The sequence below is a fragment of the Orcinus orca genome, chromosome 3 (genome assembly GCF_937001465.1).
Source record: "Orcinus orca chromosome 3, mOrcOrc1.1, whole genome shotgun sequence".
Taxonomy (NCBI): Eukaryota; Metazoa; Chordata; class Mammalia; order Artiodactyla; family Delphinidae; genus Orcinus; species Orcinus orca.
In genome coordinates, this window is record NC_064561.1 from 6,789,756 (window position 1) to 6,803,818 (window position 14,063).

The window sequence follows — 14,063 nt, forward strand, 5'->3', positions numbered from 1 at the left end:
TTGTTATGCAGCAACAGAGAACTACAACACCTGGTAACAAGAGTCCCAGGCTCCCACCTCTACCTGGAACTCTCTTCTCCCACATCCTTCAGGTCTCCACTCAGATGTTACTTCCTGCAGGCTTCCCTAAACTCCCTTTACCCATCCCCCTGCCCCAGTTCATTTTTCATCCTGGCATGTATTCTCTCCTATCCTATTACATATTTGTTTCTTGTCTGTCTCCCCCACTAGAATGCTAGCTTTATGTGGGCAGGGATCTTTGTTTTCTTTGATGCTGCGTCCACAGTGGAACAGTGCCTGGCACAGAGTAAGCTCTCATTGTGGTGGCCATTAGGATGAGAATCTAGCAGACCTGAGTTGTGTGGGGGCTGGATCAGACTCCCACCTGTTTCCTGCCTGCTCTGTGCCCACCCTGACCAAGGGGTGGGACATAGCTGTGACCTCCCCCTCCACTGGGTAAGTAGTAATTGGCAACTATACTGGGAGAGCCCCTCCATGTCTCCCCACTTCCCTCAGGATAAAATCCCAGGTCCTCTGTGCTGCCTATACCACCCCCCCTTCCCTGCCCGAAATCCCACCACTCAGCACAAAGAACCATGAACTGTTTACATGCACCCCAGGGAGGGCTGCATAGACCCCACAAACAAAACTTTGGGGTTCAAGTAGAAAACATTAGAACATTTTTTTAATCTTTTTTGTTAAGTTTGCTAAGGAATATCATCATGTAATAAATACATTATTATAAAGTGATCTACAGAATCTCTCAGTATAACTGTATTTGTATATAATTTATAAACAAATATCCCTCTGGGGGTTGAGCTTCAACATTTTTACTGATAGAGGTGCATGTTGAAAAAGTTTTAGGAGTCATTTATCCTAATGCAATTTTGCCACCCCCAGAGGACATTTGGCAACGTCTGGAGACATTTTCAGCTGTCATGACTGGGGCAGGGGTGCCGCTGGCATCTAGTGGGTTGAGGCCAGGGATGCTGCTAAACATCCTACGATGCACACAGCAGGCCCCCACCACAGAGAACCATCCAGCCCAAAATGCCGATGTTGCTGAGGTTGAGAAGCCCTGGCCTAACGCGCTAGACTCTCTTGATTCTGGGGGTTTTGCACGGCTAGCTGCTTCCTTCCCCCACTCCATTCTTCACCTGCTGAGCCGTCACACTTCCAGGACTCCTCCAAGAAGACATTTCTGATGCGGCAAGGCTGGGACAGAGCCCCTCCCCCGCTTGCTGGGTTAAAATTGTCCTGGCCCCCCGGGGTTCTCAACCTTACGTTTTACAGTGCAGATCCTCTGGAACCCCTAGACAGCCCGATTCTGCAGAACGGCTAGGGACCAGGAATCAGTATTTTTAGCAAGCACCTCCTCCTTCCCGCCAACTGCCTGCCCCTTCATATTTTGCACATAGTAGGTGGCCCAGGGACTAGTTGAATGTCTACAGCATGCCAGGAGCTACTAAGTGCTCTACCCGGGGACTCGAATCCTGGCACACGCACGCGCGCGGGCACACACACACACACACACACTCCAGGATGTAGCCACTATCATCATCCCCATCTTACAGAGGAGTAAACTGAGGTTCAGAGAGGGGACGTGGCGAGGTAAGAGGCTCAAAGTGAGAAAGGGGTCCAGGTCCTAATTAGCGCCTGATTCCTGGGGGAGAGGAGGGGACGGGAGGGGAGGGGACAGAGCGATGGACTGGGGGAGCACGAGCTAGCGGGGACCAGGAGACACACCGCGGCCTTCAGATGCGGCCCCGCCCCCACGAGGGACGTGAAGACGCGGACCCCGCGCAGCGTGGGGACATGTGACCGACTGCAGAGGCCGCGCCGCCTCCCCCGCCCGAGGTCTGCGCGCTCCGCCGCAGGGTGCAGATCGGGGGCGCCCGCCTGGGTTTGGGGCGCAAGAGCAGAGGTGGAGCCGGGGCGGAGCCAGCTCGCCCCGTCCCCCCTCTTTCCAATCGAAAGCGAAACGGAGGGCTGGAAAGGAAGGGCGGAGCCGGCCTGGAGGCCCCGCCCCCTGCCCTGAGAGGCAGCTGGACAGACGGGCGCACCCAGGTAGGGGGGCGCTGAGCGCCCAGTGCGGACCCTCGCGGGGACCTGCGCCGCCACCATGTCTCAGGAAGGTGTGGAGGTAGGAGAAGGCTACAACTGGGCCGGGGGCCCGCGAGAGATGCTGGGGAGGAGCCGGGGGACGCGGAGGGGGCTTCGCAGTTCCTGGGGACTCCATCCGAAACCTAGACCTTCCCCCAGGCTGGCACTCGTCTCCCTCAGAAAGGAGAGTGACCGCCACATGCCTCAGAGCGAATGCGGCCTCCTCGAGGAAAAGCGGGGGCTGCTGGGTCAAGGGTCAGAGGCCAGGGGTTACCTGGCCGGCCTCCTCCCTTAGCGTGGGACGTTCGCCTTAGTCCGCTCCCTCCCCCAGTGCCCTGTGGGGACTTTGGCTTTTTCCAGGAAATGCAGTAGAGGGATTGGGGGGGTGGGGTGCGGAGGCTAAAACCAAGGGTCAAGTTCAGGCCGTGAAAAAAGGATGCCTAGGGATGGGGGAGGGGCAATCGCGCCTCTCCTTCCTCCATCTGAGCCCCTGTCTCCCCACCCCAGCTGGAGAAGAGCGTCCGGCGCCTCCGGGAGAAGTTTCATGGGAAGGTATCCTCCAAGAAGGCGGGGACTCTGATGAGGAAGTTTGGCAGCGACCATACCGGAGTGGGGCGCTCCATCGTGTACGGTGAGCAGGCGGGGGTCCTGCCTGCAGGGGGTTCCGCTGGGGAGCGGGGAGGGGGTGTGGTCTCTGCTGAGGGTAGGAAGAGGCGATGAGATCATCTCTTTGGGGGGTGGTCTGTATCGGGTTCGGGGCCCAGAAACTCCCACAAGATCTTTCAAAGGGCTTTCACTTACACTTACTCTCCCCACCAGGGGTAAAGCAGAAAGATGGACAGGAACTGAGTAATGACCTGGATGCCCAGGTAAACTGCGCCCTCCCCTCAAAGGATGTGGTAAGGGGAGGGAGAACAGAAGGGTCAGGCTCATCCATGGTGAGCCCCCTCTGTGCCTTGTCAGTCCACAACTCATGGTCTAGCCTCATTCACTTATGCACCTCTCAGTCGTGTATCTGGCCAGGGAGCCTGCAAACAGTAGATGCTCATTACATGCTGACTGTATTAAATGGAAGACAGAGACAAGAAACTAAGCAGTGAAACGAATCACGATTGTCATTATAGAGGAGCCAAAGAGATCAGGGAAAGCTTCCTGGAGGAGGTGGTACCAAGTTCTTCAAAACTAAGGAGGAGTGACCTCTGGGAAGGGGAGGGGTTGGAGAGGGTCTTCCTGGAAGAGGGGTGGCATGACAAAAGGAACATACAGACAGGCTGGGATGAGCAGGAGATCAGAGAGGAGAGAGGGGCAGGGGAACCCATGTGAATGAATGAATGAATGAATGAAAGGCTTTGCATGGCCACTTTGCCCCTTAGATGGCTTTGGTGGCTGGCGTACCGGTTGGCCTGCCTGAAAGACCCAGCACAGAGTTGTTAAAGAGTATAATAAAGTACGTATTATACCCTTAACATTTATATATTTACAGTTATACATATAATGAGTATGATAAAAATAGCCAAGAGTATCATTGATTGAGCACTTCCCCTGCGGCAGGACTCCAGGAATATTACCTGTTGACTTATTTCATTGCCACAGGTCCTGTGAGACAGGTCCTATTACTTATCACGTTCATTTTACAGATGAGAAAATTGAGACACAGGGTGATGACATCACTCACCAGGTTCATGCTGAATGCAGGTGGCAGCTGGGATTTGAACCCAGGCCACCAAGAGTCAGAACCTGGGCTCTTAGATGTCCCTCATTAGGAGGAGTGGCTTGACCACACCCCCACAGCTGGAAGTGATGAAGCCAGGGTTTCAACCTGCATCTATCTGAATCCAGAGCTCAAGCACTTAACCTAAAGCAGCATGGCCTCAAAGAGGTGACCTGTCACAATGCCAGCAAGTGTGTGGCATTCATTGGCAGGAAGGGAGCATGGGGTCCAGCCTGTTCCGCCATGCTCACTCAGGGTAATCTCAGGCAAGGCCTCTCCCGGCTCTGGGCCTCAGTATCCCCGTCTGAGCAATGGGGATGACAGGTGTGCCCACCTCCCAGGGTTGCTATAAGGACAACTGAGGTCACACATCCTGCCCTCAGGAAGTGTATGCTGCTCAATCAACTCCTCCTGAGTTAGGGACACTCTACTCTTATATGGGGCCAGAACCCTGCCTCCCCGTGCAGAAGCCCCGCCCCCAGAAAAGAGGCGTGAACCACATCTCCAGTTTCTGCCCCTGGTGTTTCCACCCAGGACCCCCCAGAGGACATGAAGCAGGACCGGGACATCCAGGTGAGTCCAGGATGTGGGACAGGGAGGTAAGCAGGGAGGACATCCATGGGGGTGTTCATAGGTGAGGAGGAGGGACATTGTAGGGGCAGGAAGGGGAGAAGAGGGCTGACCACCGTCTCCATTCTGCAGGCGGTGGCGACCTCGCTCCTGCCACTAACAGAAGCCAACCTACGCATGTTCCAACGTGCCCAGGAAGATCTCATCCCTGCCGTGGACCGGCAGTTCGCCTGCTCCTCTTGTGACCATGTCTGGTGGCGCCGCGTGCCCCAGCGGAAGGAGGTGATAACCCAACCTCTGACCTTGGTTCTGTCCCGGCTCCACTCCAAAGCCCCACTCTCAGTGTCCAAACCTCTGACCCAAGAACATCAGCCTCTGAGAGCCCAACCCCGGACCTGCAACCTCAGAGATCAACCCCAATCTCAGACCCTAACCCCAACCCACTGAGCTGGACTTTTCAACTTGACATTCAACTTGAGAAGCTCAACTCTTATCCCAGAGCCTGACCTCTGACTACACAGTTTGACAGCTACCACAGAAATCAAACCTGACCCCCAAACCACAACCCCAAATCTGGCTTCTGAACCCCCTGACCAGTGGTATGCTTCTGGTAAATGCCTAATAACCGGCTCTCGTGGGGCGGAGGCACCCCCAGATTTACAGTGTTTGCCAATTTCCATAGTGTAAATCTCGATCTGGCTAACATCAGGCTATCACTGCTCACCTCAGACAGCAAGCCTGCCCCTCTCTCCGCACCCCCAGGTGTCCAGATGCAGGAAATGCCGGAAGCGCTACGAGCCGGTGCCCAGTGATAAGATGTGGGGTGTGGCTGAGTTCCACTGCCCGAGATGTCGGCACAACTTCCGGTGAGGGCACAACTTCCGGTGAGGGCGCTGACCCCACCCCCACCTCCCATCCTCGGCCCTGCCCCACCCCAGCCCTGCCCCTCCCTGCCCTGGCCCCACCCTGGCCCAGCTGGCCCTTGGACCCTCACGGCCCTGCCCGCCCCCAGGGGCTGGGCACAGATGGGGTCCCGGTCCCCCTGCTACGGGTGCGGCTTCCCCGTGGATCTGACACGGATCCTCCCTCCACGCTGGGACCGGGACACAGATCGCCGCAGCACCCACACCCACTCCTGCTCGGCTGAGGACTGCTACAATCGGCGAGGTGAGGGCCTGGCGCGTCCCCATGGCCTACCCCCCCCATTCCGGGCATACACCTCTGAGCCTTTAAGAACCAAGGTCTCTACCTGCTTCTTCCGCATACCTCCTAAGGCCTCCGTCCTGGAGGCCTTTTCATCTCCCACTGCAATGGCCCCTCCTTCCACATCTTCCACGGGCCTCCAGCCTCCTTACCTCCAGGTCACTCAGGACCCCTGCCCCTCCTAACACCCACCTCCCATGGCGTCATCCACCTTCCATGTCTCCTCACATAAAGTTCTGTGGTTTCACTCTGGTGGCCCACACCCCAGTGTCCTGTGGACTCTGTCCCTGTGGTCTCTGTGTTCTTGGCTCCTGTTGTGTCCTCTGTAGTCTCAGGTGACGCCCATGTCCCTGGGTCTCCTGTGGCTTCAACACCTGTGACTTTCACCTCTGAATTTCCTGTAGCTCTGGCCCCAGAGCCTGTAGCCTCAGCCCCTCCCCTTCCCAGAGCTCCCCGTGGCCTCAAGCCCCACGACCTCAGAACCTCTCCCTCCCCAGAGCCCCACGTGCCTGGGACGTCCTGCGCACACCCCAAGAGTCGGAAGCAGAACCACCTGCCCAAAGTCCTGCACCCCAGCAACCTCCACATCAGCAGTGGCTCCACTGTGGCCACCTGCCTGAGCCAGGGGGGCCTCCTGGAAGACCTGGACAACCTCATTCTGGAGGACCTGAAGGAGGAGGACGAGGGCGGGCACGGGGAGTGACCCCTGCCAGGTGCAGATGCAAACCAGACACGGTCTGTGCATATTTTGTGTTGTTATAAAATACGAGCTCAAATGGAGATCTAAATGCCCTTGGGGAGCCGTCTGGGTCCAAGATGCTGGCAGGGGGATTCCTGGGTGCTGTTTTCAGGGTCCTGGGGAGCAGATCCACAACGAGAAGAGGTCTGTGGGACGCGGCCCACACTGAGTCACAAAGGAGGTGTGGCCAGGACAACTTGGGCTCCTGCGGACACACATCCCCTGTGACCTGGGGGACAGATGAACAGATGGTCACAGCCTCAGGGGCCTGATCAGCATGGCAACCTTCTTGAGAGAGTAAGCCCCACCACGAAACTCGGCCCAGTAAACGCCGTCCTGGTAACGGCTACGGTAGTGGCCACCACGATGCCACACACCATTGAGGTTGGAGTGGGCACAGGCATGGTACCACCAGCCTCCCCGCTGGTACAGGGCGCAGTTACCTGAGGGAAGAGAGAATCCATGTCTTCTCACCAGAATAAAAGCCTCTGCCAGCACCTCATTAGTACAAGGCTTTTGCCAGGCATCCTCTGTCCCCATACCTTCTTCAGAGTAATAGCCTTAATTCCTTCCTTATCCCCTTACCAAAGTACAAGTCACATTTTCTCCACCCTTTCTGCAAACTAGGAGCTTTACCTCTCATTCCTTTATCAGGGAAAACAACCTTCTCTACTTCCTTTCTAGAATAAGAGTCCTAGCTCTCATACCTCCCCCTATTCCCCCCCCACCACCACCTTTCACAAAGGCAGGAATCCTGACTCTTACTGCCTAATCAGAGAATGAATCTGGACTCCGCACCCCCTCACCAGAATAAGAGTCCTGTCCTCCACTCTCCTGTTTATCCTGATCCTTACCAGAGGAAAGTCTTACCCCACCCCCTTTCATTTCCTCACTAACAGTCTCCTACTCCCTCCCCACCACCACCACCAGAATGAGAGCTCTTTACCAGAATAGGAGTCTCGGTCCCTATCCACGGTGCTGAAAGGCTTGTCATTGTGCCAGGATAGAGAGTCTCCAGCATCTCCGTGGTAATGGCCAAGCCGTAGGCGGTAGTGGTCACTCTCAGGCTCCAGGGAAAAACCATCATAGTGGGCACGTGCCCCGCGGCCTCCCCAGTCCTCGAGGAGCACCAGTAGCTCATGGTCCCCATGGCTGGTCAGCTGATGCACAGGTTCAAGGCCCAGCCAGTATTCCCCATCAGGCTGCCCAAAGCCCACCTGGCAGGGCAGGAAAGTCAGGGAGTCAGCAGCAGGTCTCCTTCCCCTGCCCAGCCTTGCCCCACCCACCTGTGCCCACCTTGTAGTGCTGCCAGGTAGTGAAGAAGTTGACGGAACCATCTTGCCGCCTCTGGATCACAGTCCAGCCTCCACCTTCCAGCTGTTGCTCACACCATGCTGACAACACATGCCGGCCCACTCGTAGCTCATACACTCCGCTCTGTCCATGGCCTGCCTGGCGGGCCTCTGCACAATCCCGCCATGGGCCTGCGGGCACAGGGATATGGGACAGGCACAACCTGGACCAGTCAACCCTTTACTGGAGTAAGAGTCCTGATTCTCACTGGTCCCCTTACCAGAACAGTCGAACTGCCTCTCCTATTCCCTCTCCAGAATAAGAGCCCCAATACCCCTTTTCTTACCTAAATAAGACTCTAAGTCATTCTTCTCTCACTAAAGCAAATGTGGAGCCTGGGATTCTTAAATTCTCCTTCTATGGTCTCCTCATCAGAATAGAGGTCTTGAACATGGCCCTCTGAATTCCCTCAAATTCTCACCAAAGTAGCAGTCCTGAATCCCCTGCCCTCTTGTCAAAGTAAGAGTACCTCTCTTATTTTCACACCATAGTAAGAATTTTGGTGTTTATCAAAGTAAGAGCCATATCTCCCTGTTCCATTATCAGGATAAAAGCATCATTTCCTCCAGGCCCCCCAGCATGAGAGGAATCTGGCATTAAAGTCCTGACTCATATTTCCCTCTATTCATGCTGCACTGGGAATCTCCTGGCTCCTCACACCCTCAACAGCCCTGCCCTTGTCTTACCTGCTGGCTTGGTAGGGACAGCAGGGTGCCCTGAGGGCACAGGAGAGGCCAAGGGCCCCTGCTGTCTCAGGGTCTGGTCTCTCTGGGATTCTGGGGCTGAGTTCATCCTCCTGCTGGTGTCATTGGTGCCACCTACCAGACTGACTGGAACCACAGGCACCAGGGGCGGTGGCAGGACCTGGGGTAACCAAGAGAGTTAGATGTGATTGCACTAACCCTTAGCCCAGGACGCTCTGGGCTCGTAAATCTCCTAGCACCCAGATGGGAAGATCAAGCAGGGGCGTGTATTGATCTTCCCAAGCCTAACTCTAGTAGTCAAGAAGAGACAGAGCTGGGCTTAAACTCCTGCTCTGGTGTTAATAGCTTAACCGATCTGTGCCTCCAAACTTTTCTGTGAAGTAGGGATAATATGAGTACATCCAATATTACTAACTTACTGAATCCTCCCAACCACCCTGTAAGTTAGGTACTGTCACAAAGCAACAATTGCTTATTCAAAACCTAAGGTGAGACATAATCCAGAATTTAGAATAATATAGCAGGAGTTAGAAACAGTAATGCAGGGTCTACCTCTATATTACCTAACACCCCCAACGAGGTCTTTGGTCTTTATCACATATTAATAATATGCTTGATTATAGGATCCTATGAGTATTCATATTAGGTAGATAAGTAAAGACTTCAAGTAGCTACCAGTTGCGTTTTGACCCAAATGAGTTACTGGGGAAGAGGTAGGGGTCCGTTTTTGGAGCTTTTTGTATTTCGGAACTGAGAATCATGGGGTTGGGACTTCCCTGGCGGTCCAGTGGTTAAGATTCGGTGCTTCCACTGCAGGGGGCACGGGTTCGATCCCTGGTCGGGGAACGAAGATCCCGCATGCCCCGCAGCGCGGCCAAAAAAAAAAAAGGGCACGGGGTTTCAGGGGGCCCATCTACTGAAGATGCTCACAAGAAGTGGCTGCTATTTGGGGAGGGAGATAGTTTCAGAGTTACCTGCTGCTGCCCGCCCGCACTCCCCGGGCACAGGCGTTCCAGGCGGGAGATGAGGCCACTCTGCTGGCTGACCAGCTGTGCCAGCTCGCGGAACTTGACGTCCAGCTGGTGGAAGCGGGCGGCGGCGCGCTGCGCCTCGGCCGAGGCGTTCAGCACACGCTCCCCAAGCAGCGCCAGCGCGGCGGCAGGCTCCGCCCCCAGGCCTAGCCCCGCCCCCGGTCCCGCCTCGTGCTGAAGCTGCGCGCGCAGCTGGCCCAGGCGCGCGCTCAGGCCACGGCTCTCCTTGCGCAGCGCACGCACCTCGCCGGCTACAGCGCCGTCGGCCGTCGCCAGCCGCTGAAGTTCGCGCAGCAGCTCCTCGTGGCGGCCCACTCGCACGCGCAGTGCCGCCACGTCGCTGGCGTTCACGGCCTCCGGAGTTGGGCGCGGAGCCGCCGGCCCGCTCCAGCACACGGCGCCTGTGAACTTCTGCGGGGGCAGCACGAAGGTGTAGGTGCAGCGCGGGGCGGCTGCGCGCGCCCACCAAGCGTCCAGCAAGAGCAGCAGCTGCATCGTGAGCAGCCGGGGTGCCGACATGACGGACCTGCAGGCAGAGGATGAACGGGAAGGAGGGGGCCCCGGAACGCAGGCTCGACCCCCGACTCTCAAGCTGGGCCATACCTATGTGGTCCCACGCGGGAATGCACAGGTGTACACCTGCGTAGATCAGGGTCCACACACGCCCGCCTCCATCCCTTTCCCTGTCCCGAGGCTGGAGATACGCCAATAGAATCCAGCTCTGGCCTCCCCACTGAGTTCCAGGCGCCCTGCGGGTCAGTGTGTCTCGTCCATTCATTCAGCAAGCATTCTCTGAGTGCTAACTGTGTGCTGGCCTCAGTTCTACGCGCTGGGAATACAGTTGGGAACAAAACACAAAAATCCCTGCCCTGGTGAGCAAGGACCAAATAAACTTAGAATTAATTGAGTGTATTAGACAGCCCTAGGTACTAAAGATAAAAGGTACTTTTAGTAAAAGACAGAGGGGAATTCCCTGGGTGTCCAGTGGTTAAGACTCCCGGCTTCCATTGCAATGGGCCGGGGTTCGATCCCTAGTCTGGGAACTAAGATCCCGCAACCTGCACGGCGCGGCCAAAGAAACAAACAACTACAAAAAAAAAAAGAACAGTAAAAGACAGAGATATGGGGATATGTGCAGGGGCAATTTGAGAGGAGGGAAGACCTGGAAGAGGTGACAGTTTTGAACAAAGACCTGAAAGAGGTGAGGGAGGAAACCATGGGGGTATCTGGGAGAAAAGAGGTCCCTGGCAGGGGGAATAGAAAGTGCAAAGGCCCTGAGGTTGGACCATGCCTGATGTATTAAAGGAACCTGGAGGAGACTGGAGCAGAAGCCATGGGGAAACAGGTGGCGGGGGGGGGGGGGCGGGTGAGGGGAGATGAGGAGAAAGTCTCACTAACTCAGTCTACTAGCGGACACCCTATTTCCCATGTCCTCAGACCAAAACTCCAGAGTCATTCATGTCTCTTCATGGCAGATGGAACCCATCAGCCAGGCCTATCAGCTCTTGTGTTTAGACCCTGACTTCCTCCACATTCCCCCCCATTCTCACTCCCTCCCATGATCCTAGCTCAAGACACCATCTGGATTTCCTTAGAGCAGCTGCCTGCCAGGTCTCCAGGCTTCCATCCTCAATCTCTGCTCTGTTTCTCCCACAGTGGCCAGAGGATACCCGTGAACACCCAAGACAGGTCACGTCCCTCCTCCTCTGCTCAGGACCTCTGTGGCTTCCTCCTCACTCCGAGGAAAAGCCCAAGTCCTCCCTGCAGCCCACAAGGCCCTGCATGCTCTGCCCAGGCCCCTCCCTGCCCTCCCCTCCTCCCATTCATCCTCCCACCCACCGCGCTCACTCTGCTTCAGGCACCCTGGCCTGGCTGTTCCTCAAACACACAAGGGACCCTCGAGCCTCAGAGCCTTTGCACTTGCTGTTTCCGCAGCCTGGAATATTCTTCCCTGAATTTATCACAGCTCCCTGTCTCTCCTTATTCAGGTCTCAGCTCAGTTGTCTCCTCCTCAGAAGCCCTCTTTGAGGGACTTCCCTGGTGGCACAGTGGTTAAGAATCCGCCTGCCAATGCAGCGGACACGAGTTCAATCTCTGGTCCAGGAAGATCCCACATGCCTCAGAGCAACGAAGCCCGTGTGCCACAGCTACTGAGCCTGTGCTCTAGAGCCCGTGAGCCACAACTACCGAGCACGCGTGCCACAACTACTGAAGCCCATGCGCCTGGAGCCTATGCTCTGCAACAAAAGAAGCCACCGCAATGAGAAGCCCACGCACCGCAATGAAGAGTAGCCCCCGCTCACTGCAACTAGATAAAGCCCACATGGCAGCAAAGACGACCCAACACAGCCAAAAATAAATTTAAAAAAAAAGAAACCCTCTTTGACTACCCCGTTTAGAGTCGCCCCTGCTTGGGCACGCCCTAGCACAGTCCGTCCATTTCATTTTAGCATTTATCACTCTGCAATTGCCTTGTTTGTTTGCCATTGTTTATGATCTGAATTCCTCCACCAAAACATAAGCTCCCAGAGGCTGAGCCTGGGTTTTGTTCACTGCTCTGTCCGCAGCGCCTAAAACAGTGCCAGGCATCACACACACCCCGCAACACCCACACGCCCCGGGTCTGCCCACGTGCCCCGCCCCCGCCAGGTGTTCCCTGGCTCCCACAGGTGAGCTGTATACATGTGGCCACCAACCCGCGGCCCTGCAGGATCCACACGCAGGCCTCCATTGTCTTCATTCCTGGGGTTCACACACTTGCAGGCTGTCTGATGGGGAAACACATCCCTCCCACGTGCACATGCCAGCATTAAGAAAATGTTCCACATGTCCACATGCTGGCCCTGTCCGCGCCACAATCCACCATATTCCAAACCCACACATCCTGGTGGCCACACAGGCGCATGTCCTGCAGGCTTCATTGTCACACACATTGCCTGGTTCACACACTCTACAAGCATTCCTTGAGCACCTGTTGTGTGTCAGGAGCTGTTCCAGGAGATGGGGACACAGCTGTGACCAACACAGACAAAACCCCTGCCCTTGTGGAGCAGGTTGGGAAAACAGATGGTGGGTAGGCCAGAGGTAAGTGCTTCGTAGAAAAACAGGGAAGGGGGTGGGAGACCTGGGCTGGGGGTGCATTTTAAATAGAGGAGTCAGGCATTACTGAGAAGATGACACTTGAGTGAAGACCTGAAGGAAGAGAGAGAAAGGGAAGAGCATTCAGGCAGAGGGAACAGCGAGTGCAAAGGCCCTGAGGTTGAACCTTACTTGATATTCCCAAGAAATAGCAGGGAAGCCTGTAAGGCTGCAACAGAATGAGTGAGGCGGAGAGCAGGAGGAAGTGATGGGGGCAAAGTGTGCAGGGCCTTGTGAACCTTGAGGAGGATTTGGGGTTTTACTCTGAGTCATGTGGGAATCATGGAGGGTTCTGTGCTGGAGAAAGGCATATTCACTACTGTACTCACACCCCAAGCACTAGCTACCAAGGGCAGAGCAGGGACCTCTCATTGCCGCCCCCCGCCCGAAGACATCAGGCCCTCCACAACAGGGATGGACCAAACCCGTTTGAACTAGTGTGTGTGTAACATCCGCTGCCTTCCAGGATCTCAGCCTGGAGTAAAGAGGAGGTCTGGGGAGTCCCCCAGCCAAGCCAAGACCCAGGTTTCCCAACAGACAGATTCAGCCTCCACCTGCCCTCCCACCCTCCTGCGCTCTCACCTCTCACGACCAAGACCCTGAGTTCAGCAAGGCCCGCAGCAGACACAAGAAGTCCGAGGAGGAGCTGAGGGTCCAGCAGGGCCTCTGAACTGGAGAAGGGGAGAGGCTGGTGGGAGAGCAGGAGGGAGGAGGCTTGGTAACTACCCAGAGCCTGGGACTAGAGTGGTGATGCTGAGCCCAGGAGCTCCAAACTGTAAATATTTAGCATTTCCCATGTGAGAACTGAGGCAGAATTGCCAGACCCTCCTGCCCAGGCCACCAGAGCCTGATAACACAGTTCAGCGCCCTGGACGTTCCCCCCACAGCACAGCACAGAGCGTGGGAGGCTGCAGGCCCAGGGAGGCTGCATGGATCCCAGCCTCAGACATAGACAGGCAGACACACACACACACGCACGCACGCACGCACGCACGCACGCACGCACACACACACACACAGAGAACAACAGTAGCGAATATCAGCGGCACCTGCAGCCTGTCAGGCATGACTCTAAACTCTACATTTTGTATCTCATTTAATCCTAGCAACCAGAGCTGGTTTCTGTATGTAGCCACATTTTACAGCAGAGAACGGAGCCTCAGAGAGGGTGAGCAACTTGCCTGTGGTCACACAGCCAAAGAAAGGATCGGCAATGGTATTCGGCCCAGGTAACATGGCTCCAGAACTCACACACATATACCACAACAGTCACACACACACCTCTGTGTGTGCACATAACAGTAGAGCACAAAGACACACACGGATACCCAATGAGACATGGAAACCACTGCACAAAGCAGCAAAGATAGACAGATGGAATCTGTGTGTGTGTATGTGTATGTGTGTGTGTCCGTGGATTTTCCCGGCACAGACAATTACAACAACATAACTGGAGGGAATTCCCTGGGGGTCCAGTGGTTAGGACTCAGCGCTTTCACTGCTGGGGCCCA

General features: G+C 55.7%; 2 protein-coding genes across 2 annotated transcripts; one reads left to right on the forward strand and one right to left on the reverse strand.

Moving 5' to 3' along the window:
• Nucleotides 1-1,808: 1,808 nt before the first annotated feature.
• SHFL (shiftless antiviral inhibitor of ribosomal frameshifting) lies at nucleotides 1,809-6,823 on the forward strand. The gene is made up of 8 exons (XM_012535748.3): nucleotides 1,809-2,143; nucleotides 2,611-2,734; nucleotides 2,923-2,972; nucleotides 4,349-4,387; nucleotides 4,517-4,666; nucleotides 5,147-5,250; nucleotides 5,397-5,551; nucleotides 6,085-6,823. Exons 1-8 carry the CDS (start codon nucleotides 2,123-2,125, stop codon nucleotides 6,288-6,290), a joined length of 849 nt encoding a protein of 282 aa, XP_012391202.2. The 5' UTR covers nucleotides 1,809-2,122; the 3' UTR covers nucleotides 6,291-6,823.
• Nucleotides 6,326-9,940, reverse strand: ANGPTL6 (angiopoietin like 6). Its single transcript, XM_004277340.3, has 5 exons — nucleotides 9,358-9,940; nucleotides 8,366-8,543; nucleotides 7,623-7,810; nucleotides 7,273-7,543; nucleotides 6,326-6,769 (listed from the first exon to the last, which is right to left on the reverse strand). The coding sequence occupies exons 1-5, from the start codon at nucleotides 9,931-9,933 to the stop codon at nucleotides 6,579-6,581; spliced, it is 1,404 nt and encodes a 467-aa protein (XP_004277388.1). The 5' UTR covers nucleotides 9,934-9,940; the 3' UTR covers nucleotides 6,326-6,578.
• Between the last annotated feature and the right edge of the window lie 4,123 nt (nucleotides 9,941-14,063).

Bases quoted from the DNA above. Each gene is read 5' to 3' on its own strand.
- ANGPTL6 (XM_004277340.3), bottom strand. From the start codon at position 9,933: ATGTCGGCACCCCGGCTGCTCACGATGCAGCTGCTGCTCTTGCTGGAC. The intron at 8,544-9,357 runs GTAACTCTGAAA...TGGTTACCCCAG, and splicing joins GTGCGGGCGGGCAGCAGCAG to GTCCTGCCACCGCCCCTGGT. The intron at 7,811-8,365 runs GTAAGACAAGGG...CTGTGCCCGCAG, and splicing joins TGTCCCTACCAAGCCAGCAG to GCCCATGGCGGGATTGTGCA.
- SHFL (XM_012535748.3), top strand. From the start codon at position 2,123: ATGTCTCAGGAAGGTGTGGAG. The intron at 2,144-2,610 runs GTAGGAGAAGGC...TCCCCACCCCAG, and splicing joins TGTCTCAGGAAGGTGTGGAG to CTGGAGAAGAGCGTCCGGCG. The intron at 5,552-6,084 runs GTGAGGGCCTGG...CTCCCTCCCCAG, and splicing joins GGACTGCTACAATCGGCGAG to AGCCCCACGTGCCTGGGACG.